This window comes from Odocoileus virginianus, chromosome X (assembly GCF_023699985.2).
Source record: "Odocoileus virginianus isolate 20LAN1187 ecotype Illinois chromosome X, Ovbor_1.2, whole genome shotgun sequence".
Lineage (NCBI taxonomy): Eukaryota > Metazoa > Chordata > Mammalia > Artiodactyla > Cervidae > Odocoileus > Odocoileus virginianus.
In genome coordinates this window covers 17,171,856-17,197,626 of record NC_069708.1, presented here as the reverse complement: position 1 = coordinate 17,197,626, position 25,771 = coordinate 17,171,856, and the positions used below count along the sequence as shown (strand labels likewise).

The following is a 25,771-nucleotide window of genomic DNA, read 5'->3' as shown; positions in this document are numbered from 1 at the left end:
CTTCGATGTTTAAAGACACTGAACCTTCAAAATCCCATCCTCTCACCTACCCAAACAATTCTCTCCTTTTTCTCCTGTGTTAATTTCCTCACATTACCAACTCAACCTGTAACCACTGATTGATTCACGCTTTGATCACAGTCCCTTCCTTGAAAGACTTGGCTTTAAGGGCATCACTCATATTCTCCTATATCCCCTATTATCCTCACAAGTCACTCCTCTCTAGTTTTCTTTGCTGGTTTTCCAATTTTCTGACCTATTATATTGGAATGCCCCAAGGCTCAGTTTTGAGTTCTCTTTTTTCCCCTATCCTCACCCCTTGGTGATTTCATCCAGTTTCCTTCATCTTCCCCAGTTTATCACGCTAGCTTAGACTCCCGTTTTCTCCATATAGACTCTATTACCTAATCCTGTTGGTTCTACACCCAAATGTACCCAAAAGTTGACCATTTCTACTGCTGCCACCCTGGGTTGAGCCGCCACCATCTCTTAACATGGATTGTAACAGTAATCTCCAAATGGGTCATATCATTTGTACTTTTACCTCCTTTAGCCTATCTATCCACTGTGTACTGGAGAGGATCTAGTCAGACCACCTCACTCCATTCAAACCTCCCTATAGTTTCCCATTTAACTCAGAATAAAATCCAAAATCTTTATATAATGGCCTACAAGGCTGAAAATGATTTAGCTAGCCTGTGTCCAAACTGGAACACATCTACCTCTCATCCTGCTCAGCCATGCTTTTGTCACCTTGATAACCCTAAATATGCAAAATATGCTTCAGCCTTAGGGTCTATTGCTCCCTAAACCTGAAACACTCTTATCACAAATATCTTCAAGTTTGTGTGTCCGTGCTCAGTTGCTAAGTCGTGTTCAACCCTTTGTGACCTCATGGACTGTATGTAGCCCACCAAGCTTCTCTCTCCATGGGATTTTTCAGGCAAGAATACTGGAGTGGATTGCCATTTCCTCCTCCAGGAATATCTTTAAGGCTCACTTCTATAACTCTTTCAGGTCTTTATTCAACTACCCCTTCCAGTGAAACCTTCCCTGACATTCCTATTTATTACTGCAACTCCTCTACCATCAATCTCTAGTACTCCCCAGCTCCATTTTCTAGTATATTTTTCCAGAGAACTAATGGTAACATTACCTTATATTCCATATGAATGCCTATTTATTATCTGTTTATGTACATGAACTAAGACATTTTAAAGTTCTTAGAAAAAGAACTTATTTTAGTTTTACCAATAGTAAGTCAAAGATTTCCTTTTAGTAGACTAATAAAAGTATAAGCAATTTGGCAAGACATATTTGCAACATTTCTTTTAAAAGCTCTTTGACCCTTCAGTTCTGCTTTGGTGCACCTGCTCCATGGAAACAATCCAAAACATAAGGGAAAACTATGAGGATAAATATTCAGAAGTAAAAACTTTTCCTCCCACCAGAGTAAATACTTACCACTTAGAATAGTACTTGATCTAAGTAGGCAATATTTACAGAAATGAACTAAGAAACATTACTATAAATGCTTAAGATGCCATTGTAAATTAGCAGTGAGTTTTGGGGAATTGTATGCTCTATTTTCTTTTTTTAGAAATTTCTAACATTACCTATATGTGTAAATCTTTTATGAGAAAAAAAAAAATCTACACACAATACTGAGTCACAATGTAGTAATCACACTGTAGTACTATAAATGCTTATAAAAAGTTTCCCAAACTTTTATTTCTCCTCTCAACATGCATCAAATCAAATAAAGACAACTATTTTGTGAGAAGCCAACAAGGCATTTAGTCCTTCTATTACCTGAGTGGAGTTAGATAGTTGGTTTTTCCACGGCTCCTCTGCGCTGCTGGTCAGGTTTGTGCGGTTATGAGGTAGAGTGAGTGCGTTTCGCTGCAGGTAAGGCACGTTTCCATTACTTCCACTTCCTGTTATGTGATTATTGCCTATCAAAATAGTGTCTGTACTTCCCAGCGTTCTTGATGTGCTACAGGGAACATGGCCTGCAGAAAAGGGTCCATTGGCCAAAGGCTGCCCAGGGCAGGCAGGGCGGACTCCTGGCTGAGACACGCTAGGCACTCTGGTCAGAGCAAGCTGTGGCTGCTGGCCAGAGACTGAGTTTGTAGGCAGTGATGAGTCAGCTGATGGCCCGTTAGGAATTCCAGTAGATCGTACCTGTGCAACTCCTGTTTGTCTCATCTGTCAAAAACAAAACAAAACAAAACATAAATGCTGCCTGTGTGGCCCTTAAGGGACAGAATCAGAATATGAAGATACATAACAAGATAATCTCTGATTTTACCCTAACATTTAATTTCTCTAGGTTAAAAACCACCTTTTTGAAACAAGCAATTGTGTTTCTTCACATTCAGATTAGCTTCCTCAGAAAAGCAGCAATCTACTTCATCTTAAGAAATATCTTTTTAGTAAATGACAAAAGAAAGCAGTTGAAAATTATGGAAAAGAAATCAAATTTACAGGTCTCCTCCCCATCACAAAATAGGGGATCTTAAAATTCCATTTTATCACATTTATATGCCAGATTCTGAGTTAAACTTGAAAGAACCTCACCTGAGTTTAGGATGTAGTTTGTTAAGTATTAAATAAATAAAACTCATGGAAAATAACATGTAAATTAATACTAAGTAATGTTCAAAATCAAATTTATAGCTGTTTTTTTCCCTAAAAATCTCTGTCCATTATCAGTATTTTAAGAAGAACAGATAATTAAATCCCACCAAACACTAGTACAAACTAGAGGTGGGCATAAACATACTCTCTAACATGATATTCCAGTCAACAAAAATATTCATATGCTAACAAATTTTAGGGGGAAAACAATGCTGTACACACTTGGTGTTGCTGCATTAAGACAAACTGACTTTCCAGCTGTTCCAGCATCAGTTTCTGTGCTGGATTTAAATTATTTCTATTTGCACGGAGCTGTTCCAAGTGCTAGAAGAAAAAGAAGAATGCAGTCAAAGACATATCTAAGAAACAAGCTCATTATTCTAAGCAACCTTTCTATAAAACTCTGAACGCTGTCTAGTCAAAGATACTGATTTCTGACCAATGGCAATCAATCCCAAAATGAAGTCCTTTAAGAAGTTTGAGAAAGTTAAGGAATAAATATTTATCTCAGAAGGTTTACTGTAATGGGATCTTTGAGATAAATGGGCATGAGATTTTACTCATCAATAATTATCAGGATTTACACAGAAAGTTCTTTAAGCTAAAAAATGCTTTATGACAAGTACTAAGAAGCACTGTATGGAATAGGAAAGTCTGAAGACAATCTGACTATCCTAAACTAGTAATTTGCCTAAGTAAAAGCATGACACCTACATAAAGAAACACGATGTAGTCACAGAAGGATTAGGAAGCTCTTAATATATTGACATGGTAAGGTCTGCATAATACACTATTTAACAGTATATACAGCATTTTATCATCAGTATAAAGAGAGAAGAAAATAATAACATATGAGAGAAAGGAGACGAGTTATTTGCTTGGACATGCATGACATCTCTTGAAAGATAGATAAGCAACAAGTAATACTGGTTTTCAGTTAGGAGTAGAACTGAGTGGATAGGGATAGAAGGAGGAGAATTTATTCTATATACTCTAAACTCATACTTAGGTGGTTTGAACCATGAGAATATATTGGGGGGTGGGGCAGAGGTTAAGTGGGAAAAGAAAAAAACAGAATGAATTTTCTCTATTACTCTGGTAAATGTAGGCTCAATTTACTTATGTACCTATTAACTGAGTTTACTGCCATTCAGTTTTAAGAAGTAATACTTAAAAAAACTTAGAACTTTAGTACCTCTACTTTTCTTTAATAGGAAAAACAATCTGTCAAAAGCATGTTTTACATACCTGTAATTTCTGTGGTGTCATACACCATGAATGACCTTGTTGCTGTACTGGAGGATGTGACACTGCATGGCCACTACTCCAATTATCAGAAGTATTCTGAGGAAAATTGATTAAAAAAAAATTAAAGAATATTTGGTTAAATCCAGAGAGTTAACAAAATGACTAATGGAGGTCAAATGACTATGAATTGGAATATTTACATATAAAAAAGATGTTATGACATTTAGTTCTTTTAAAAGTAATTTTACATGCATAGTAAATTTGGGAACTTAAAACTTAAGAAAATATTGATTCTTTAATTAGCCACCCAAAAAGGCCCACCCCTAAACTATGGCCCAAATGACTAACCTAAATACCACACTGTCCACTAGGTTCAATGTTAAAGTTTATTTTAATGTCAGTAGAAAGTGATGATGAAAAGTTGTGTTGAGATCTTAACGGCAGGGAGATGAATAAAATGATTTGATGAATGCAAATTTATCCCTACTTTCCATATTTAGTATGATACTAAGAATTTGGAATGAAAAACTCAAACCTTTCACTCATTGATGTCCACAGATTTAAAATAAAGGACAGGAGATGTTCAAACTGCACAAGTTCAGGGCAGTTAGGAATTTCTTTCTTGACTGGGATTTTCTATTTCTCTAAAACATATACCTTTGTTGGACTAGATGTTCTTTTCCTCTTGGCAGGACTGGACAGGTCATCTACTTGGCTAGAAGGAATCATGTGTAGTGGCAAGGATTGCTGTGAAATTGGTGTCTGACTGAGGCCTAATACAGGTTCAGTATTTGGATGATGAGGTTTACATGCCTAAGAATCACAGAAGGAAGACAAAAATAGGGTTCTATATATTCTTAATTCATTCCTTCAAATTATACAACTTTACAAGCTGCATACTTTTCAAATCTATGTGGACATCGCTGAATGGTAATTATTGAAAATCAAATGAATCATCAGTGGAGGAATGTGTACCTTCCTTTGAAAAACTTGTTTCAAAAATTAAATAAACAACTGCAGCATTATGTTAAGAAATTTCCTTCAAAACCATGAAAATGCATAAAGGTCCTAAATTGGCACCCCAAAATTTCTTCCCATATCAGAGGGAGTTTTAATTTGATCTAAATTCCCTTCACAATTAAATCAAGAGTCTTTTCATAAATAAAAGCCTCCTGTGCTTAGTAAAATACGCTTGACTACTACAGATTGAAAAGAACCCTTAAAGCTGGGTACCTGCAGAACATAACCCAACTTCTCACCTGCTGTGCTGTGTTCATGGCACCCTGCCTGGAGGTAAGCTCTGCGGGTATTGGTAGGCTCCATGCCTCCTCAATACTAGGAAGCAATTTAGTTTTATTCTGTAGACTACCTTGTGGAAGGTTACACAACTGAGCCTAGGAAAAATTATGTAAAAAGCAAATTTAACACAAGCCTACTTGAGTAAGAGCAAGTCCACTAAATCTTCCTAAATGCTATAACTAATTGTTTTTAAGAAAATAGATCCTTAATTTGGGGTTTCAGAAAGATACTAAGTATAATGAGGGAAATGGGAATATAAACCTTTGTGAGAATTAAAACAAAGTTGAGCTCTGTTTTCAGAGTTCTTATAGCTGTCTTCTCATGAAACTCCAAGCAAGAGTGAAAGACAGTGTTTGTGTTCTTTTCTCTAAAATGCTATGACAACTTAAAAATGTAGACAGTACATAGAAAAAAATTATGTAAATTAATATGTATTAACAGGGTAAATGCACAAAAGAGCATCTTTTAAAATACTGTATATCTTACTTAAAATGAAAAGTAAAATAATATTACAAGCTATGGTATGTTTACAAAATATGGAAACAAGTTATAGACATCAAAACACAACTAGACAAACTTCCCCATCCACCCTCCTCCTGCCTGAGTGTCATGGGGAAACATGTGCCTTTAAAAAACTGCAATTTAAACATTTTACCTGTAAATACTTAATTCGTGCTGCAAGTGCAGAGGTATTACTACAACTTTTGCTTCTGGTTGCATTTAAGTAGCATTTAATGGCATCCTGAGGCTGGTTGCAGGATTCGTAGAGTGTGCCTAGGTCCATCCAGGCTGCAGCATGGCCATGGTCCAATTGTACAGCACAAATATAGGCCTGTAAAGCATCCATAGGCTGATTTTGCTGTTGATATAGCACGCTGGAAAGAGAAATTAAGAAAAAATAAGTCAACTAAAAAGAATGGCTTAGCTTTATAACATAATGTAAACCACGAAGTACGTTGTGACACAACTATCTTTGTGTATGAATTATACCATTATTTCTACACAAAGTCTTACCCTATTGAACACCATGTATCTGCACTTGCTTCTGACTTATCAATAGACTGCCTGTAAGATATAAAGGCATCCTGAACTTTCCCAATACTTGAATAGCACCTAAGAGGGGAAGGGAAAAAAAATAAGAAAATATGATTAATACACATTAATTAATGTGCTGGAAGACTATGTCAAAGCAAGTAAAAATCTAATAAGCAAACAGATTTATGTGAAGTGTGAATATACATGACAATAACACTATAATTAACCCTTCAATAAGCTATATTATAGACTATCTGATAGTGTGTATCAGTGCAGCATACTTTAGCACCTATTAAAATAGTTAAATGCCATATCACTTCAATATAATAATATTGAGAGATACACGCACACCACTCTACTTATACAACTTGATCTCTGGTTTTCCGAAGAGTAAGAATATAGTTAAAAACCAAGAAAAACATTCTATATTGGTAAGACTTGCTGAATCAGATTTCAGTTTTCCTTTCTTAAATAATAAAAATAAAGGAAACAACTCTTTAATACACACAAGACACAAACATAAGAAATAATATCAAGCTGACTATCAAAAACAGTATAAAACAGGATTAAGTACAGTATTTAATGACTAGTAAGGGTAGCAAGGTATGATTAAAGTTTCAGGGAACTGGCATTTTTCTTAAAGTAGATGTACCTCATGGATACATAAAACAGCAGGTAAAATTATAAAAATACAGAAATTATATTCTTCAAGTTTGGCACTAAGGGAAAAAGGAAAAAATAAAACCCAGTCCATCGTCAAGGAGTTTACAATTTAACTGAGGATTGAAGACACATTATAAATAGCATGATGCCGTATCAAATGGCTAGCACAGATAAGAACTGGTCTGAAAATTTAGGGTAGGGTAGAAGAGACCACACTACACACTACTGGGTTTAGGAAAGGTAAGAAAGGAAAGGGTAAGAGTAAAGGATCTGAATGTGCATAGATGCATACTGTTTAAATCAGTGATTTGCAATTACCAACTAGTTTACAGTAATTTGGCCAAGCAAACAAAATGGGAAAAAAAGACATTAAACATACATTTTCCATTAAACCAATATTTGTATTGCAGTTGACTTACTCTGAAATACTATTGACTGAGTAAATAGCAAAAAAAAAAAAAAAAGTAAATGTCAAGTAATCCAAAAGTCTGAGAACCACTGATTCAGGCAGAGAATTTGAGAAAAGGCATTTTGAAATGCTACTTGAATAGCATGGGCAAAACTTATATAAGTTACATCTTGTATATATATAAAAGATATATCAGATATATCTTATATATATGATAGCACAGATATAAGTGGTAGAGAATTTTAAATCCAACCCAAGAATATCGCGAAGTTTGTTCTTCTAACAAGGGGAATGGCACGATGAAAGTATTTTATGGGAATATTTATCTGCTAACAATGTGTAGCAATAAACCAAAAGTGAAAAAAATTATAAACAATAAAAAAGAAGGCAGCTATATTTACTGGCTTGGAATAGGCCCAAAATAGGGTGAAAGTAATGGAAGTGACAACAAAGAAAAAGGAGAAACAATAAACCAAAACACAGATAAAAACTTTGTGACAGACTGATTAGATCTTCATGGGGTTAGGATTATAATTTATTTTTTAAGTCTGATAAATAGCGAGGAGGCGGGGCAGAGATGGTGATATCATTGGCAAAAACAAAGGAGAAGGAGCTGGTTCAGAGAAGAAAATGATGAATGTGGTTTGAAATATGCTGACTTTGACATGAGATGTAAACATTAAAACAGGTAATGTTAGATAAAGGATAGGGAATATTGTCCTGGTGTTTAACACTTTGAAGTGTAGAAACTGATATTTGGAATTCATCCATCTGGAAGAGAGGGTATAAGAACACAGGATACCTACAAAGGAGAGGTAAAAATAAGCCTGAAAAGTGAAGTGAAGTAAAGGTCACTCAGTCGTGTCTGACTCTTTGTGACCCTATGGACTATACAGTCCATGGAATTCTCGAGGCCAGAATACTACAGCCTTTCCCTTCTCCAAGGGATCTTCCCAACCCAGGGATCGAACCCAGGTTCAATCCAGGTCTCCTGCATTGCACGTGGACTCTACCAGCTGAGCCACAAGGGAAGACCATGAGATCACTAATCTTGGGGTTGGGGCAATATAAAGAAAGGTGAGTGACAGAAACAGAGGCAGAGTCCGAGAGTGTCTGTAAACTGTTTTATGACTAACAATGACAAACAGGGACACCACAAAGAAAAGAAATGTTTACCCAATAGTGGAAAACATGCTGTTTGTTGTTCTTAATTAAATCAAAGCCAATCTCAGATTTATAGAGCAAATTCACCTAACTGCTGGGAGGAATAAGCAGTAAATCCCACAACCTATGTTTTCATACTTGATTCCTACAAAGTGAAAGTAGGGAACCAATGTGCCCAAATACAAATTCCTCAATCCAACTATCAAACACTTTTCCTCTAATAAAACTTAAACAGGATCCCGTGAGACAGTACTGTGTAACTGAAAAAGCTCTGGATGTTGAACCAAGGATCTAGTCCCCGCTCTGCTACTAATTACCTGCATGACTGTGACCTTGGACAAAGCATTTGACTCCTCTGAGCTCCCTTTCTAAAATGTGCAAAATGACAAGGGTGAACTAGGTGACCTCCTGTCCCTCCTAGCTCTGCTGCTGCTGCTAAGTCACTTCAGTCGTGTCCGACTCTGTGCAACCCCATAGACGGCAGCCCACCAGGCTCCCCCGTCCCTGGGATTCTCCAGGCAAGAACACTGGAGTGGGTTGCCATTTCCTTCTCCAATGCATGAAAGTGAAAAGTGAAAGTGAAGTCGCTCAGTCGTCTCCAACTCTTAGCGACCCCAAGGACCACAGCCTACCAGGCTCCTCCATCGATAGGATTTTCCAGGCAAGAGTCCTAGAGTGGGGTGCCATTGCCTTCCCCCTCCTAGTTCTAACATTCTATAATTCTGTGATAACACAGTCAATAACAAAGTGCCAGTTTAACAGCATTACCTCATTATACTTTCATTATGATATACACATGCCAAACGACAAACAAATGCAATCTTCAACACAGACCTGATGCAGAGATAAGTAACCAAGTGCCTCAGAAATATTAGGGTCATCGACTCCCAATGACATTTGAGATCTTCCTTCAGAGCTTTAATAACTTCTAAAATCTAATTTATTTATAAATATTTTCTCATGACAAAACAGACTTGAAGCAACACATGAGAAGTCAGTAAAAAAAAAAAGGGTAAGAAATGTAAACATTAAAGAAAAAAGTCTAAAACAGTCCTCAAATTATATTACAGATAAAAAATACTGAACACCAACATGATAATCTTGAACCCCCAAACAAGAATAAGTATCCTTTATCTGAGAAGTCAGCAAAGTATATTTGGAAAATTCTATCCAGAAAGGTTCAAATAAAAAAACATCTCAACGATTTCAAAGGTAAAACCACTTGTGAGGTGGGAGGATGACACACCTCCTATGGAATAGTGCTCACTGAGCTGAAAATTACAGAATTACTAAAGTAGTAATTTGGGGGAATTCCCTGGAGGCCCAGTGGTTAGGACTCTGGTCTTTCACTGTGGGGGCCTAGGGTTTGATCCCTGATCTGGGAACTAAGAACCCACAAGTGGTGGGGCCAAAAAAAAAAAAAGTAACTTTTGACATTTCAAAATTATATATTAATTTTGTATGCATAGAATTAAGAAAAAATATATTAAAAAGACATCCACACTATTGTGCTATATTAAACTACTAATCTTTATCTTAGATCAAAAGAAAAATACTTTCTGGTACACATTCCTTTTAATCTATATTAACAGAAATTTTCATTTATAAACATTAACACTAGAGGCAATGACTAAGCAAGACCCTACTTTACTACAAAGAGCTCCTTTTGGTCACTATATGAAGCCTCTCACTGCACAATACTAACAGTAGTAACAGAGCGAGCTCCAAAGGCAAATGGTGTTCAATTAGATCATTTATTCCATTTACTAAATAGCCATTTACCAGGTAATAAGATACAAAGATGGTTAAGATTCAGTTTCTGCTCCCAAAGATCTTTAATGAAAGAGAAAGACAAAGTTTGGACTCTCAAGCTTTATTAATGAGCAACTGAATTTAGATGACTTTATAAGCCTGGCAAGGAATTACAAAATTACTACCAAAAATAGCTACTTTTCCACTCAACTATTATAGGATATTATTAATGAGTAATAAAAAAAATTTGAAACATCTTAATATTACTCCCTCTCATACAAATATACTTGGCTAAATTTAAAGGAAAAAAATGACATACTAAAATATAAAATACTAGAATACATGTAAATCCATGGCTAATTCATTTCAATGTATGACAAAAACTACTGTAATGATGTAAAGTAATTAGCCTCCAACTAATAAAAATAAATGGGAAAAAAAAATAAAGTAAGGGAAAAAAAATATATAAAATACTAGAATACTAAAATTAATGTGATTATATGGCTAACTCAAAGTAAAATACTCCTATAGAAAAAAAGAAAGGGAAAAAGTTTAAAATTAAAACAAAACAGTGTAATTTCCAAAGAAAACATAAAATTAAAACCTTTAGCATGGGAAGGTTACCTAAGAGATATAATATAACCAGGGGCTTTTCAACCTCAGCATCATTGACATTTTGTGACAGGTAATCTTGTACTGTAGAGAACTGTTCTAGTAGCATTCTCCATAGTTGTGATAACCTAAATCTCTCTACAGACATTATGAAATGTCTCCCATGGGGCAAAACAGCACCTTCCCATCCACCCTACCACCATTGAGAACCATTGATCTAATTCTCTTATCAACAGAAAACTGAAGCCTCAAAATGTTTAATTGTTCAATCCAAGATTCCACAAATAGTAGCCAAGACTTGAATGCAAGTATCTCAGGTAACTCCTAGTAGACTGATCTTTCTACCATACTGCAAAAGCTAAAACCAATTAAGAACTAAAATACAATCAGATAATGGTCCAAAAATATATTCTATCAGATGCATATACATGAGATATATTTCATATAATCAGTAAGCAAAATTCAGACATTCAAAGTACAAGAAAAGTTTATAGACTTGCAAAAAAATATTTTCACTAACGCCACTTCTCCTTTCCAACGAATTGAATAATAATGTATCTACTTTCTCACTGTAAAACTTCAAATACAACTATGATTTGCAATCTCCTATTAATGTCCATTCTAAGGTAAATATCACTAATCAAAAGGATAACGGGCAAAGTTCCACTAACTACTGGTAGTCATCAGGCAGAATGAAAAATTAGTTCTCTGTTCTATTTAAATAGACATATGAACACTAGAAATCAAAAGGAAAGGCATTTAAATACCTGAATGAATAATTAGTATCTGCCAAGAGTTTTTGAAAACCAACAATAATTTAAGTCAAATGAAAATCCAATAAGCAAAGTAAGAAATATCCTGATGGACCAGATGATGGTATAACAAAACCACCACATTCAGAAGTTCTTTTATTTTTTATCTAGAAATCTTCATTATAAAATATTTAAAAGGGAAAATATACTGATCACATTATTAGTAAACTGATATTTCAGATAATTCAAAACTCTTGGCTGCAATAAACAAAAGCAAAACCTAAGTTTCTGATAAATCAGTCTTACCTTCCAAGGAAATACCAAGACTGGCCAGAATTAGGATCTGCTTCCAAGGACTTTTGGAGATACTGAATAGCATAGCTTTCCTTGGTGGCTTTATCTCCCAGGAGATCCACAGTATGATGCATCCAACCTATAGTAAATGATTAAAAATATTTACATAAATGACTTAATTAATCTACTACTTAAAAGAATATAGAGCAGAAACAAAAACATAAAAAATACTCTTTTCAGTCAATTTATTCATTTAGCTTGGCATACATACTCCCCAAATTTAGAACTGTCAATTCAGTCCTAAAAAAGTTTTGTCTTTAAGGTACAGTCAAAGCAATGAAGAACTTTCATTCCAGAGAAATTAAAACAATTTTAAGTATTGACTTGTCACTTACTAGATTACAAACTATAGTTCTATTCTCTAATTTTTGTATTTGAAAAAATTTCAACATACGAAACAAAGAATATAAGATGATAAATCTTATTTACTGTTTCATGTAAAACTTAATGTGCACTTAAAAATCTCTATTAAGAGGGATGGGATGGAGAGGGAGGCGGGAGGGGGGACCGGGATGGGGAACACATGTAAATCCATGGCTGATTTATGTCAATGTATGGCAAAAACCACTACAATATTGTAAAGTAATTGCCTCCAACTAGTAAAAATAAATGGAAAAAAAAATAAAATAAAAATCTCTATTAACACCATGTTTACTTCCAAGGAATAAATATAAAGCTATATCATCAATGATAGTTCAGGGTAGCACACACAACATACAATCCTACCTTATTGGCACTGGCTACATATATTCACAACTCATGTAAAATAAAAATTACAATCATTTGACAATTTTTTTAAAAACTCCAAGACTATAAGAAAGAGTCCATTCAAATGCTGCAAATAAAAATGATACAAAATGGGTAACACAAATCTTTACTAAACAAATTTAGATGGTATACATAATCTCGCTTATCTGTGGAATCCAAAAAAGTGAAATACGCAGAAGCAGGGAGTTGAATGGTGGTTACCAGGAGTGGTAAGATAGAGGAAATGGGGAGATGTTGGTCAAAAGAAACAAAGTTGAAGTTATACAGGATGAGTAAATCTAGAGAACTAACATACAGCATTATGACTGGATGAGAGAATAGATTTGAGGTGCTCTCACCACAGGTGGGAAAAAAAGGTAACTATGTGAGAAGATGGATATGTGGGACAGCTTGACTGTAGCAACCATTTCACTATGTACAGGTATATCAAAACATCATCTTGTACACCTTAAAAAAAACTGTTATGATAAAACAAACAAACAAGCTGACCATGTAAGTAATCAAAACACTAGATCATGGAATACTAGCACATGGAATAATTTGACTTAATGTGCGAGGGAACCATAATTTCAGTTGTGGATCAATTCAAATTCACAAAATCAGCTGTTTTTCATGTATAGTTCACAGTACACAAAACAAACAAGGACCCTTATTTTCTGATATTTATTACAGTTGCTGTGCTCCAAAAGAAAGAGGGCTGAGTTATCATGTTTTATGGAAATATAAGTCAATCACACACTTATTCATCTGTTCCTCCCTTACCTCTCCTACTATTACTACTAAATACAGGACCTAGAGTAACAGACTCTAAAAGGAGTTGCTTAAGCAGCACTGACAAGCAAGTAGGAAGGATTGATGTGCAGGCATAAATTAGACTCAATAAGGGGAAGTATTTTCCCTTTCAAAACCATGGAAAGTTTACCTATACATTCAGCCAAAGAGGACAGGTTTGTGTGCATTTTTGCTACTGACACATTTTTCAGTGCAGCTAAAATGCATAAAAACTTATTTATAAATAATGTGAATTTAAAAAGTTTGTATTCACATTATTAGCTGAATGAGTAAGCTATCTCAAGGCATCAATTTGTTCTTTTTACCTAAGAACACAAAACCTTTTTTGCTGTACTAATAAACTTATTTTAACTTAAATATACCAATTCACATTATCTAAACTCTGCAAGTAATCATTAAACACAAATACTTGACTATAATTTTTAAAAGTATGGATAACTCATGGAAATTCTAACCAGAGATTAAAGACAAAATTAAAAAATGAAAGTTTTATATGAAAGCAATGTTCTTATTCTGTAAAGCTGATCACATAGTATGCATTAGTATCATGAAGTGAAAAAATTTAAGCTTAAATAATTTAAAAATTACATTAAAAACAGTCATGCTAACGATTATATTCTTTCATTTTCAACATTACAACAGAACTGCATGTGTAGAGAATCTATACTTTAGATGTTCCACATTTCTTACATAAAGATGTTTTAGTTAGTATTACTGACAGAGCTATGAAAGCAAGCTGACCAATCACTAAAAGACTTTAGGTAAATCACTTAACTTCATTGAGTTCTAATGGTATCTGGCACAAAGAAAGCATTCAATCCCCCTCACTCATGGTTAAGTACCAGTGTATAATTTTGAGCATTTAAAAGAAAAGTTACACTAAAGAATTGTAATAAGATTGACTGTGAGATAGACAATACTCAGCAGAAGGTGGAAATATGATGAGTTCAGATAAATTCTATCAACTTTGGAAAAGGAAGGAAAAGAAATAGGATATGTAAGTCATGTATTTACCATCAGTAACATGTAAAAAACATTAAGCAATGTACTTATAACACACTAAGTGAATATTATTACATACCCAACTGTTGTAAGACAGTTGCTTTTACTTGTGCAGAAAGGTTTTCTGTCTGCAAAAGTTGTTCATAAGCTTCCTTTGCAGAATGATACTTCCTCTAAAAAGTAGGAAAAAAAGATTAAATGAAAATAAAATTAACATCTTTAAAGAATTAGCTCATGTTAAGTCTTAGACAATATTGAAATTTCAGCATATTTTAAAAAATCAACTGAAAGATCAAAGTGCATTACTGAATGTTTCTCTAACTCTAGACAGTTATGGTTAATAGGCCATGTTTCAGAGAATCTAATACCAGTAAAACATTCAATACAACAAAGTATCATTAAAATATGACCTTTGAGTACTTCAAGATGAAACCAAAGGATGTGAGACAGCATCATATGTATTCAGTAGAAACCTTATTTCAAATTTTGATCTTTCCATAGGCAAGTGATATCTTATATGACACTCTCCTGTAATGCTGGGCAGCAGTACTGAGCCACAGTTGCCAGTCAGTTACAAGATCATGAGGGTAAACAATCGATATCCTTCCAACCATTCTGTACCCATACAATCACTTTGATTTTCACCTTAGTTCAGTATTTAATAAGTTACATGAGATATTCAGCAACAACAAAAAAATAGGACCTTTAAGAATTTGCCAAGTCTTAATAGTTAAAAAGAAAATCATCTGAACCTATTTAATAACATAAATGATGTCCACTTTATTTAATAACACAAATGAAGCTAACAAAGTATTCTATTTCCAAGTGCATCACCTGTTTGCCTAGAAATACCAAGCTCCAAAGCAACTTAATATGAACAAATAGAGCACATGTCAAAACTGTTGTTATAAAATGAAGTACAAAAGCCAATGAAATCTAAGTTTAAAAGATACAATCACTGGTATATAATATATCCTATGAAAAAATTATCATACATACATGATTTTAAAGAAAACTCCTCATAACTATTGTCTAATGATGTTTATAATATATAAGATTGCATGGGCAAAACTCTAAATGAAACCATTTACCCACAGTTCTCACCCCAAAAGTACTAATATGACTGAAACCCATTACTGCTACAGTCTGAAAGCTGAAGACAACTCCTCCCCATTCCTCCAAAAGGGGGGGGGGGGGGAAGTCAACAAAAGAAAACTTTGTAAATATTGTTTTTAGAATACACTTGGCAGAACAATGGATTAAAGTGGCTATGTCACTGATAGGACATAGCTAGCTGAGCAAGCAAACCTTTCTCCCCAAAAAAGTAGAGACATAAAACTAGCTGTGTGAGCCTCAGGCAAATCACTTGAACTAGGATTCAACATCCATACAACAGATGTAATATTTTCTTTTTTTTCTTTTTCCATTTATTTTTATTAGTTGGAGGCTAATTGCTTTACAATATTGTAGTGGTTTTTGCCATACATTGAAATAAATCAGCCATGGATTTACATGTGTTCCCCATCCTGATCCCTCCTCCCGCCTCCCTCCCTATCCCATCCCACTAGATCTTCCCAGTGCACCAGCCCGGAGCACTTGTCTCACGCATCCAACCTGGACTGATGATCTGTTTCACTCTTGATAGTATACTTGTTTCAATGTTATTCTCTCAGAACATCCCACCCTCGCCTTCTCCCAGAGTCCAAAAGTCTCTTCTGTACATCTGTGTCTCTTTTACTGTTTTGCATATAGGGTTATCGATACCTTCTTTTTAAATTCCATATATATGCATTAGTATACTGTATTGGTCTTTATCTTTCTGGCTTACTTCACTCTGTATAATGGGCTCCAGTTTCATCCATCTCATTAGAACTGATTCAAATGAATTCTTTTTAACGGCTGAGTAATATTCCATGGTGTATATGTACCACAGCTTCTTTATCCATTTGTCTGCTGATGGGCATCTGGTTGCTTCCAGGTCCTGGCTATTGTAAACAGTGCTGCAATGAACATTGGGGTGCACGTGTCTCTTCCAGATCTGGTTTCCTCAGTGTGTATGCCCAGCAGTGGGATTGCTGGGTCATATGGAGTTCTATTTCCAGCTTTTTAAAAAATCTCCACAATGTTCTCCATAGTGGCTGTACTAGTTTGCATTCCCACCAACAGTGTAAGAGGTTTCCCTTTTCTCCACACCCTCTCCAGCATTTATTGCTTGTAGACTTTTGGATAGCAGCCATCCAGACTGGCATGTAATGGTACCTCATTGTGATTTTGATTTGCATTGCTCTGATAATGAGTGATGTTGAGCATTTTTTCATGTGTTTGTTAGCCATCTGTATGTCTTCCTTGGAGAAATGTCTGTTTAGTTCTTTGGCCCATTTTTTGATTGGGTCATTTATTTTTCTGGAATTGAGCTGCAGGAGTTGCTTGCATATTTTTGAGATTAATCCTTTGTCTGTTGCTTCGTTTGCTATTATTTTCTCCCATTCTGAAGGCTGTCTTTTCACCTTGATTATAGTTTCCTTTGTTGTGCAAAAGCTTTTAAGTTCCATTAGGTCCCATTTGTTTATTTTTGCTTTTATTTCCAATTATTCTGGGAGGTGGGTCATAGAGGATCCTGCTGCGATTTATGTCAGAGACTGTTTTGCCTATGTTCTCCTCTAGGAGTTTTATAGTTTCTGGTCTTACATTTAGATCTTTAATTCATTTTGAGTTTATTTTTGTGTATGATGTTAGAAAGTGTTCTAGTTTCATTCTTTTACAAGTGGTTGACCAGTTTTCCCAGCACCACCTGTTAAAGAGGTTGTCTTTTTTCCTTTGTATATCCTTGCCTCCTTTGTCGAAGATAAGGTGTCCATAGGTACGTGGATTTATCTCTGGGCTTTCTATTTTGTTCCATTGATCTATATTTCTGTCTTTGTGCCAGTACCACACTGTCTTGATGACTGTGGCTTTGTAGTAGAGTCTGAAGTCAGGCAGGTTGATTCCTCCAGTTCCATTCTTCTTTCTCAAGATTGCTTTGGCTAGCTATTTGAGGTTTTTTGTATTTCCATACAAATTGTGAAATTATTTGTTCTAGTTCTGTGAAGAATACTGTTGGTAGCTTCAAAAGGATTGCATTGACTCTATAGATTGCTTTGGGTAGTACAGTCATTTTCACAACACTGATTCTTCCAATCCACGAACATGGTATATTTCTCCATCTATTTGTGTCCTCTTTGATTTCTTTCATCAGTGTTTTATAGTTATATATATATATATATATATATATATATATATAGGTCTTTTGCTTCTTTAGGTAGATATACTCAAATATTTTATTCTTTTTGTTGCAATGGTGAATGGTATTGTTTCCTTAATTTCTCTTTCTGTTCTCATTGTTAGTGTATAGGAATGCAAGGGATTTCTGTGTGTTAAATTTTATATCCTGCAACTTTAGTATATTCATTGATTAGCTCTAGTAATTTTCTGGTAGAGTCTTTAGAGTTTTCTATGTAGAGGATCATGTCATCTCCAAACAGTGAGAGTTTTACTTCTTTTCCTATCTGGATTCCTTTTATTTCATTTTCTGCTCTGATTGCTGTTTCCAACACTTCCAAAACTATGTTGAATAGTAGTGGTGAGAGTGGGCACCCTTGTCTTGTTCCTGACTTTAAGGGAAATGCTTTCAATTTTTCATCATTGAGGATAATGATTGCTGTGGGTTTGTCATATATAGCTTTTATTATGTTGAGGTATGTTCCTTCTATTCCTGCTTTCTGGAGAGTTTTTATCATAAATGGATGTTGAATTTTGTCAAAGGCTTTTTCTGCACCTATTGAGATAATCATATGGTTTTTATCTTTCAATTTGTTAATCTGGTATATTACATCGATTGATTTGTGGATATTAAAGAATCCTTGCATTCCTGGGATAAAGCCCACTTGGTCATGATGTATGATCTTTTTAATATGTTGTTGGATTCTGTTTGCGAGAATTTTGTTAAGGATTTTTGCATCTATGTTCATCAGTGATATTGATGCCTGATCTTTCTATCTAGGGTTCTTCTTAGGATTAAATGAGATAAAGAGCTCTGGAAATAAGGAGCTCTATGTCAACACAGGGAAAAATTGCAAGAACGTCCATTGAGATTAATAGTTATTACATAAACTTTCATTCATCAGGTATATGACTTCCCTTTCAAACATTAATCTGATCTGAAAAAGTAAATTAAGACAGTTAGTGAAGGGTAAGAATCAAGTTATTCAACTCAGTTCCTTCAACTGGTAAGTATTTGTTGAACACCTAACACATAACAGAAACTGCTAGGACTACAGGCGAGAATACAGATATGAAAACAAAACTTACTGTACTGTATACAGTAACAATATTGTACATGGTTATTTCCCAGAAGCAGACAAGCTAAAGAGTACTAGCAGATTGGACAGAAAAGGCAGAGACAAGTAGACAGCTTCACAAAGACCTTCCTAAACCATGTTAAAAGACTGCAGACTATATCCTAAGACAATGGGCTACCACTGAAATGAGTTCAAGCAATATCATCAAATTTATATTTTAGGAAAACCACCTTCTGGAATTACCTCAACAAATGCTAAAACATACTTCCAAACACTAGTAATAATTATAATATTAATAATAATAAACCATCAAACTTGAAAAACTGGATGGACCATACTGAGAAACCAAGTTTTATTTCTACCTCATACTATATACAAAACTGGCACCCACATTAAAGACCTAAATATGAAATGTAGAAGTATATAACTAAAAGAAGAAAATGGATAATATTTCCTTGAGACGGGAAAAAAATTTATTCGACTTGGCAAAAACTACACAAATCAAGAGGAGGAAGGATCTGACTTGAAACACATAAGGAGAAAAATAGGCAATGGACATAAAAACCAACATGTAAAAGGTGAAAACATGTAAAGTATAAACCTTGAGAAATCAGAAAATGCAAATTTAAATGAAATACTAGCTTCTACCAATTAGACTGATAAACATAAAGCTGGGTAGTTCTTAGTATTGTGGGGATATAAAGGAAAATACTCATGCCTTGCTGAAGGGGATTTACTCATGGAACCAGGTGTGTAAATATGCTACAATCTAAACATCTCATTCTTGGGATATATCTATACACCAAAGGAACCTTCCCATAGGTAATATTGTAAACGGTACTATTTGTAGTATCAAGGAGATGGACAACTAGGTCTATCTCACTAGGTGAGTAGAAATGTAAAATATGATGTTCACAGCAGAACATTAAGTAGTGACTATAAGTAGTACACAAAAACAACATGAGTTTATGTGTAAAGGTATTTAGTAAAGTTTGCCTCTGGTAACGCTGCGGTAACATTTCAAAGACAGCATTAAATTCTGGATAAAATACAAAAGTCAACTTTCTACCAGAAAGCACTGAAAAGAAACCAAAATTAGGCAAAACTAGGGAAGTTTAGACTTAGAGGAATAGAATGGCACTGGTTCAGTAACCCCGTTTTTCCTGATGTTGACCTGAAGGCAGGCCCCAAATGCTATTTGGTTAGCTAGACCTCAAACAGAAATCGGCAATCTTACTAGCTTGAAAAATAAGAGGAAAGACTTTGAAGGTATCACAAGAGCTAAAAGTGAGTGAAGAAGAAACAATCCCAGAAGAGAGAGAGAGAGAATATCAACTTCTGCAATTAAACTGCTCAAATTCCTGGTTTACCACTGAACTACACAGGAACACAGCAGACGTCCAGCAGCCTAAAAGAACTAAAGAAAGAGAGATTTAGCTGCTGTCCACCACAGCGATGACAAAGTTTAGTGTGTGACTTGAGCAAAGTTAAAACTGCTTAATAAACAATTAATAAACTGCTTAATAAATAAATTTCAACTTCAGAAAAATATAACAAAGTCACTCTTCACAACACATTATTCATGATACCCAGGATAAAATTATCAGGCTTGTAAGAATCAGGAGATTTTTACTCATGTTCAAAAGAGAAAGAAATGAATGAAAATCAGCCATGAAATGACTCAGATGTTGCAATTTCCAAATAATTTTAAAGCAGCTATTTTAATGAAGTTCACAAATGAAAAAGAAAATAATAAGGAATGGACAAAAAAAGCCAAAGCACAGAAAAATAAATTAAAAGAGAAACAAAAGGAAATTCTCAAACTGAAAAATACAAATTTGAAATTTTTAAAAAAGAAAAAAAATTGCTGAAGGACTGACTAGCAGATTAAAGACTTTAGAAAAATGAACAAATTTGAAAAGAGGTTGGCAGAAAGTATCCAGACTGAAGCAAAACAGACAAAAAAGGGGAAAAAAAAAAAACCATCCAAGATGTACAAGATAATAACAAAATATCTACCATACCCATAACAGGAGTCCAAGAAGGACAGAAAGAATAGGGCAGAGAAAATATGGACAATATAATGGCTGAGAACTTTACATAATGGATGACATTAAATCCTATATCCAAAAGACCAGGAAAAACACTGGTAAAAATGTAAAGGAAAAACCAATACCTAAGTACGTCATAGTCAGATACTTAAGAACCAAATGTAAAAAGAACCTTGAAAGGAGCCAGAAAAAAACCACAAAATACGAAGGATACAAGAATGACAGACAACTTTACGTAATCATATCAGTGATCAAACTAAATATAAATGGACTAGGTATTCAAACAAAGAACAATAGAGACTTCCAGCAAAAGTGAAAGAAAGCCATAAACATAATGTAAGATTTGCACTTTTTCCTATAAGGACTCAAATAGACTGAAATAAAAGGATGAAAAACATACGATGTAAACTCTGAATATTAGAAGGCTGAAGTGATTAGATTCAGATCACATTAAGAAGGCTTCAAGACAGAGCACTGCCAGAGATGAAGAGGAATATTTCATAATGATAAAGGACATATCAGGATGACATAACAATAACAAAGCTTCTTAAAAAAAAAATGAGAAGACTGACAGATTTAATGCTGATAAAATACTATTTGTCTATAAAATTTATTCCAGTTTCACCAACTGTCCCACTTTTCTGGTCCAGGATCTAATTCAAGATTCCACACTGTGTTCAGTTAGCATGTGTCTTTACCATCCTCTAACCTGAGACAGACACTCAGTCTCTGACTTTTCATTACCTTGATATTTAAAGTACTAGCTGATTATTTTGAAGAATGTACCTTTCAAACTAGTAAGTACCTTGTGGAAAAATATTCAACATTTCTCATACATTAATTAAAATTCCACAGGAAGAAAGAGCTGTCCCCTTTCCCCCATTTATTTACTCAATTATTCATTTATAGCAATATGAGCTAATATATTTTATTTTGTAGTGAACACATTATAATTATTTGTTCCTAAACTTGTGTCCGATTCAGTAATTAGAAACCCTATTCCCCTCAAGTTGGTTCATGAGTCTTTTCGCGTGCCTCATCATTTTTTGAGTGCTCCCTTACTTTTTGGCACCATGAAATAGTCCAGGGCTCATCTTGTAGGTTCCTTCCCTAAGCTCTGGAATCACACACTTCTCCCCAAGAATTTTTGATTTCTTTCACTGAAGAATCAAATTTAGAAACAAAGATCTGGATGCTAGAACATTCACTGCTGTGGAGGGGGGCCTTGCTTCTAGGCACTCACAGCAAACAGAGCTGGGAAATATATTAATGTATACACAACACATACACATACACACACACTCTTCCATCTGTATCTATTTCTATTCAACTCTCAATTTCTGTAAATACCCATATATTTAGTTTTTACTCCAACTCCAATCCAATAACACAGAATTCAGTCTAGCCTTTCTTCTTTTCTTACTTGTTAAGTTCTCTGACAGTGAAAATCTAGTCCTCATTATTCACAATACATTTACTTAGGGATAAGCAAATATCCTTAATGCCAAATTCAGACTTAAATTGAAGAAATTAAGGAAAACCACTAGACCATTCAGTTCAGTTTAGTCACCCAGTCGTGTCCGACTCTTTGCGACCCCATGAACCGCAGCACGCCAGGTCTCCCTGTCCATCACCAGCTCCTGGAGTTTACCCCCTCAGGACTATACAGCAGAAGTGACAAATAGATTCAAGGGATTATATCTGGTAGACAAAGTGCCTGAAGAACAATGGACTGAGGTTCAAGACACTGTACAAGAGGCAGTGATCAAGACCACTCCCAACAAAAAGAAATGCAAAAAGGCCAAACAGTTGTCTGAGGAGGCCTTACAAATAGCTGAGAAAAGAAAAGAAGCAAAAGGAAAAGCAGGAAAGGAAAGATATACCCATTTGAATGCAGAGTTCCAACGAATAGCAAGGAGAGATTAAGAAAGCCTTCCTCGGTGATCAATGCAAAGAAATAGAGGAAAACGACAGAATGGGAAAGACTAGAGATCTCTTCAAGAAAATTAGAGATACCAAGGGAACATTTCATGCAAAGATGGGCACAATAAAGGACAGAAACGGTATGGACCTAACAGAAGCAGAAGACATTAAGAAGAGCTGGCAAGAATACACAGAAAAACTATACAAAAAAGATCTTCATGACCCAGATAACGACAATGGTGTGATTACTCACCTAGAGGCAGATACCCTGAAATACGAAGTCAAGTGGGCCTTAGGAAGCAACAATATGAACGAAGCTAGTGGAGTTGATGGAATTCCAGTCGAGTTCTTTCAAATCCTAAAAGATGATGCTGTGAAAGTGCTGCACTCAGTATGCCAGCAAATTTGGAAAACTCAGCAGTGGCCACAGGACTGGAAAAGGTCAGTTTTCATTCCAATCCCAAAGAAAGGCAATGCCAAAGAATGTTCAAACTACCGCACAATTGCACTCATCTCACACACTAGCAAAGTAATGCTCAAAACTCTCCAAGCCAGGCTTCAACAATATGTGAACCGTGAACATCCAGATGTTCAAGCTGGATTTAGAAAAGGCAGAGGAACCACAGATCAAATTGCCAGCATCCGTTGGATCATCGAAAAAGCAAGAGAATTCCAGAAAGACATTTACTTCTGCTTTATTGACTACACCAAAGCCTTTGACTGTGTGGATCACAACAAACTCTGGAAAATTCTTAAAGAGATGGGAATACCAGACCACCTGACCTGCCTCCTGAGAAATCTGTATGCAGGTCAAGAAGTAACCGTTAGAACTGGATATGGAACAACCAACTGTTTCCATATCGGGAAAGGAGTACATCAAGGCGGGATTATTGTCACCCTGCTTATTCAACTTATATGCAGATTACATCATGCGAAATGCTGGCCGGATGAAGCAGAAGCTGAAATCAAGATTGCTGGGAAAAATATCAACAACCTCAGATATACAGACGATACCACCCTAACGACAGAAAGTGTAGAAGAACTAAAGAACCTCTTGATGAAAGTGAAAGAGGAGAGTAAAGAAGTTGGCTTAAAAACCAACATTCAAAAAACTAAGATCATGGCATCGGGTCCCATCACTTCATGGCAAATAGATGGGCAAACAGTGGAAACAGTGAGAGATTATTTTCTTGGACTCCAAAATCCCTGCAGATGGTGACTGCAGCCATGAAATCAAAAGACGCTTGCTCCTTGGAAGAAAAGCTATGACCAATCTAGACAGCATATTAAAAAGCAGAGACATTACTTTGCCAACAAAGGTCTGTCTAGTCAAAGCTATGGTTTTTCCAATAGTCATGTGTGGATGTGAGAGTTGGATTATAAAAACAGCTGAGAGCCAAAGAATTGATGCTTTTAAACCGTTATACTGGAGAAGACTCTTGAGACTCCCTTGGACAGAAAGGTGATCCAACCAGTCAATCCTAAGGGAAATCAGTCCTGATGCTGAAGCTGAAGCTGAAACTCTAATACTTTGGCCACCTGATGTGAAGAACTGACTCATTTGAAAAGACCCTGATGTTGGGCAAGATTGAAGGTGGGAGGAGAAGAGGACAACAGAAGAGGAAATGGTTGGATGGCATCACTGACTTGATGGACATGGGTTTGACATAAGTTCCGGGAATTGGTGATAGATGGGAAGCCTGGGGTGCTGCAGTCCATGGGGTCGCAGAGTCAGACATGACTGAGCAACTGAACTGAACTGAATAGTTACATAAAAGTTACAGAATTTTTATCCATATCCCTGTGAGAAAGTAACTGAAGTTGAAGATTTGTTTACAGTTCTTTTGTCTCTAGCATCTATGATGACGATTTGCTTTTACCTTTAGCTCTGCTATTACAAGGCATGATATTAACATATTTCCTAATATTCAATCAATTTTGTATTCTCTGAATGAATACCACTTGCTCATAGTGTATTTGTTTCACGAGGTAATGGATTGTTTGCTAATTTATTTAGTATTTTTATACCAACATTCATCAGTGATAACAGTGTGTACATTCATTCTTTTTTGTACTGTATCAGGTTTAAGTATCAATGTTACATGTACTTTCTTAAAAAATGAATGAGGGAAAACTCCGTGTGAAAGTTCTTCAAAACTTTTAACAGAATTACCATATGACCCAGTAATTCTACTTCTGAGTATATATCAAAAAGAGAAAGAAAAAATGAAAGCTGGAATAAAAACAGGTATTTGCACATTCATGTTCATAGCAGCAATATTCTTAACAGCCAAAAGCTGAAAATCAACTGACAGATGAATGGATAAACCAAATGTGATGTATACATACAATGAAGTATTACTCAGCCTTAAAAAGGAATGGAATTCTGGCACATGCTATAGTATACACAAACCTTAAAGACATTATGCTAAGCGAAATAAGCCAGACACAAAAAGACAAATACTGTACCATTCCACTTACATGAGGTACCCAGAATAGTCAAACTCATAGAGATAAAACGTGGAATAGTGGTTGCTAGGGGCTGTAGGGAGGGAGGCATGAGGAATTATTCTTTATTGGGTACAGAGGTTCAGCTTGGGAAGATGATCAAGTTTTAGAGACGGACAGTGGTGATAGTTGCACAATAAAGTGAATGTACTTAATGCCACTGAACAAATGGTTGAACAAATGGCCAAAACGGTAAAATTTATGTCATGTACATGTCACAATAAAATAAAAAAGACATCAAAGAACCATGGTCCATAAGTGATTTTTAGAATCAGACGTTTGTTTCTATTTTATCTCAAAAATACACAATAGAATCAGTAAGTGCAGAAAAGACTTTATGATCAAACACATGTCTCTCAAGGTCAGGCAGAAAGTTATTTATAAGCCCCTGATTATCCTGTTCAAAAAAAGGAGAAAGAAATTAGAAAGCTTTTCTCCTTTTCTAATGCTCTGGAACAATCT

General features: G+C 35.2%; 1 protein-coding gene across 15 annotated transcripts in view; it reads right to left on the bottom strand.

The window, feature by feature from the left end:
* KDM6A (lysine demethylase 6A) overlaps window positions 1-25,771 on the bottom strand; it is a 179,744-nt gene that overhangs the window by 46,593 nt on the left and 107,380 nt on the right. For 3 of the 15 annotated variants that reach the window (XM_070461821.1, XM_070461816.1, XM_020877340.2), the window contains exons 9-17: window positions 14,570-14,663; window positions 11,881-12,007; window positions 6,202-6,300; window positions 5,843-6,062; window positions 5,148-5,282; window positions 4,546-4,701; window positions 3,889-3,984; window positions 2,863-2,964; window positions 1,813-2,208 (exon numbers count right to left, since the gene is read on the bottom strand). In XM_070461821.1, coding sequence (XP_070317922.1) covers window positions 1,813-2,208; window positions 2,863-2,964; window positions 3,889-3,984; window positions 4,546-4,701; window positions 5,148-5,282; window positions 5,843-6,062; window positions 6,202-6,300; window positions 11,881-12,007; window positions 14,570-14,663 — 1,425 coding nt within the window. The remainder of the gene's footprint in view (window positions 1-1,812; window positions 2,209-2,862; window positions 2,965-3,888; window positions 3,985-4,545; window positions 4,702-5,147; window positions 5,283-5,842; window positions 6,063-6,201; window positions 6,301-11,880; window positions 12,008-14,569; window positions 14,664-25,771) is intronic. The other 12 variants (XM_070461817.1, XM_020877342.2, XM_020877341.2 and 9 more) reach the window with 6 other exon arrangements.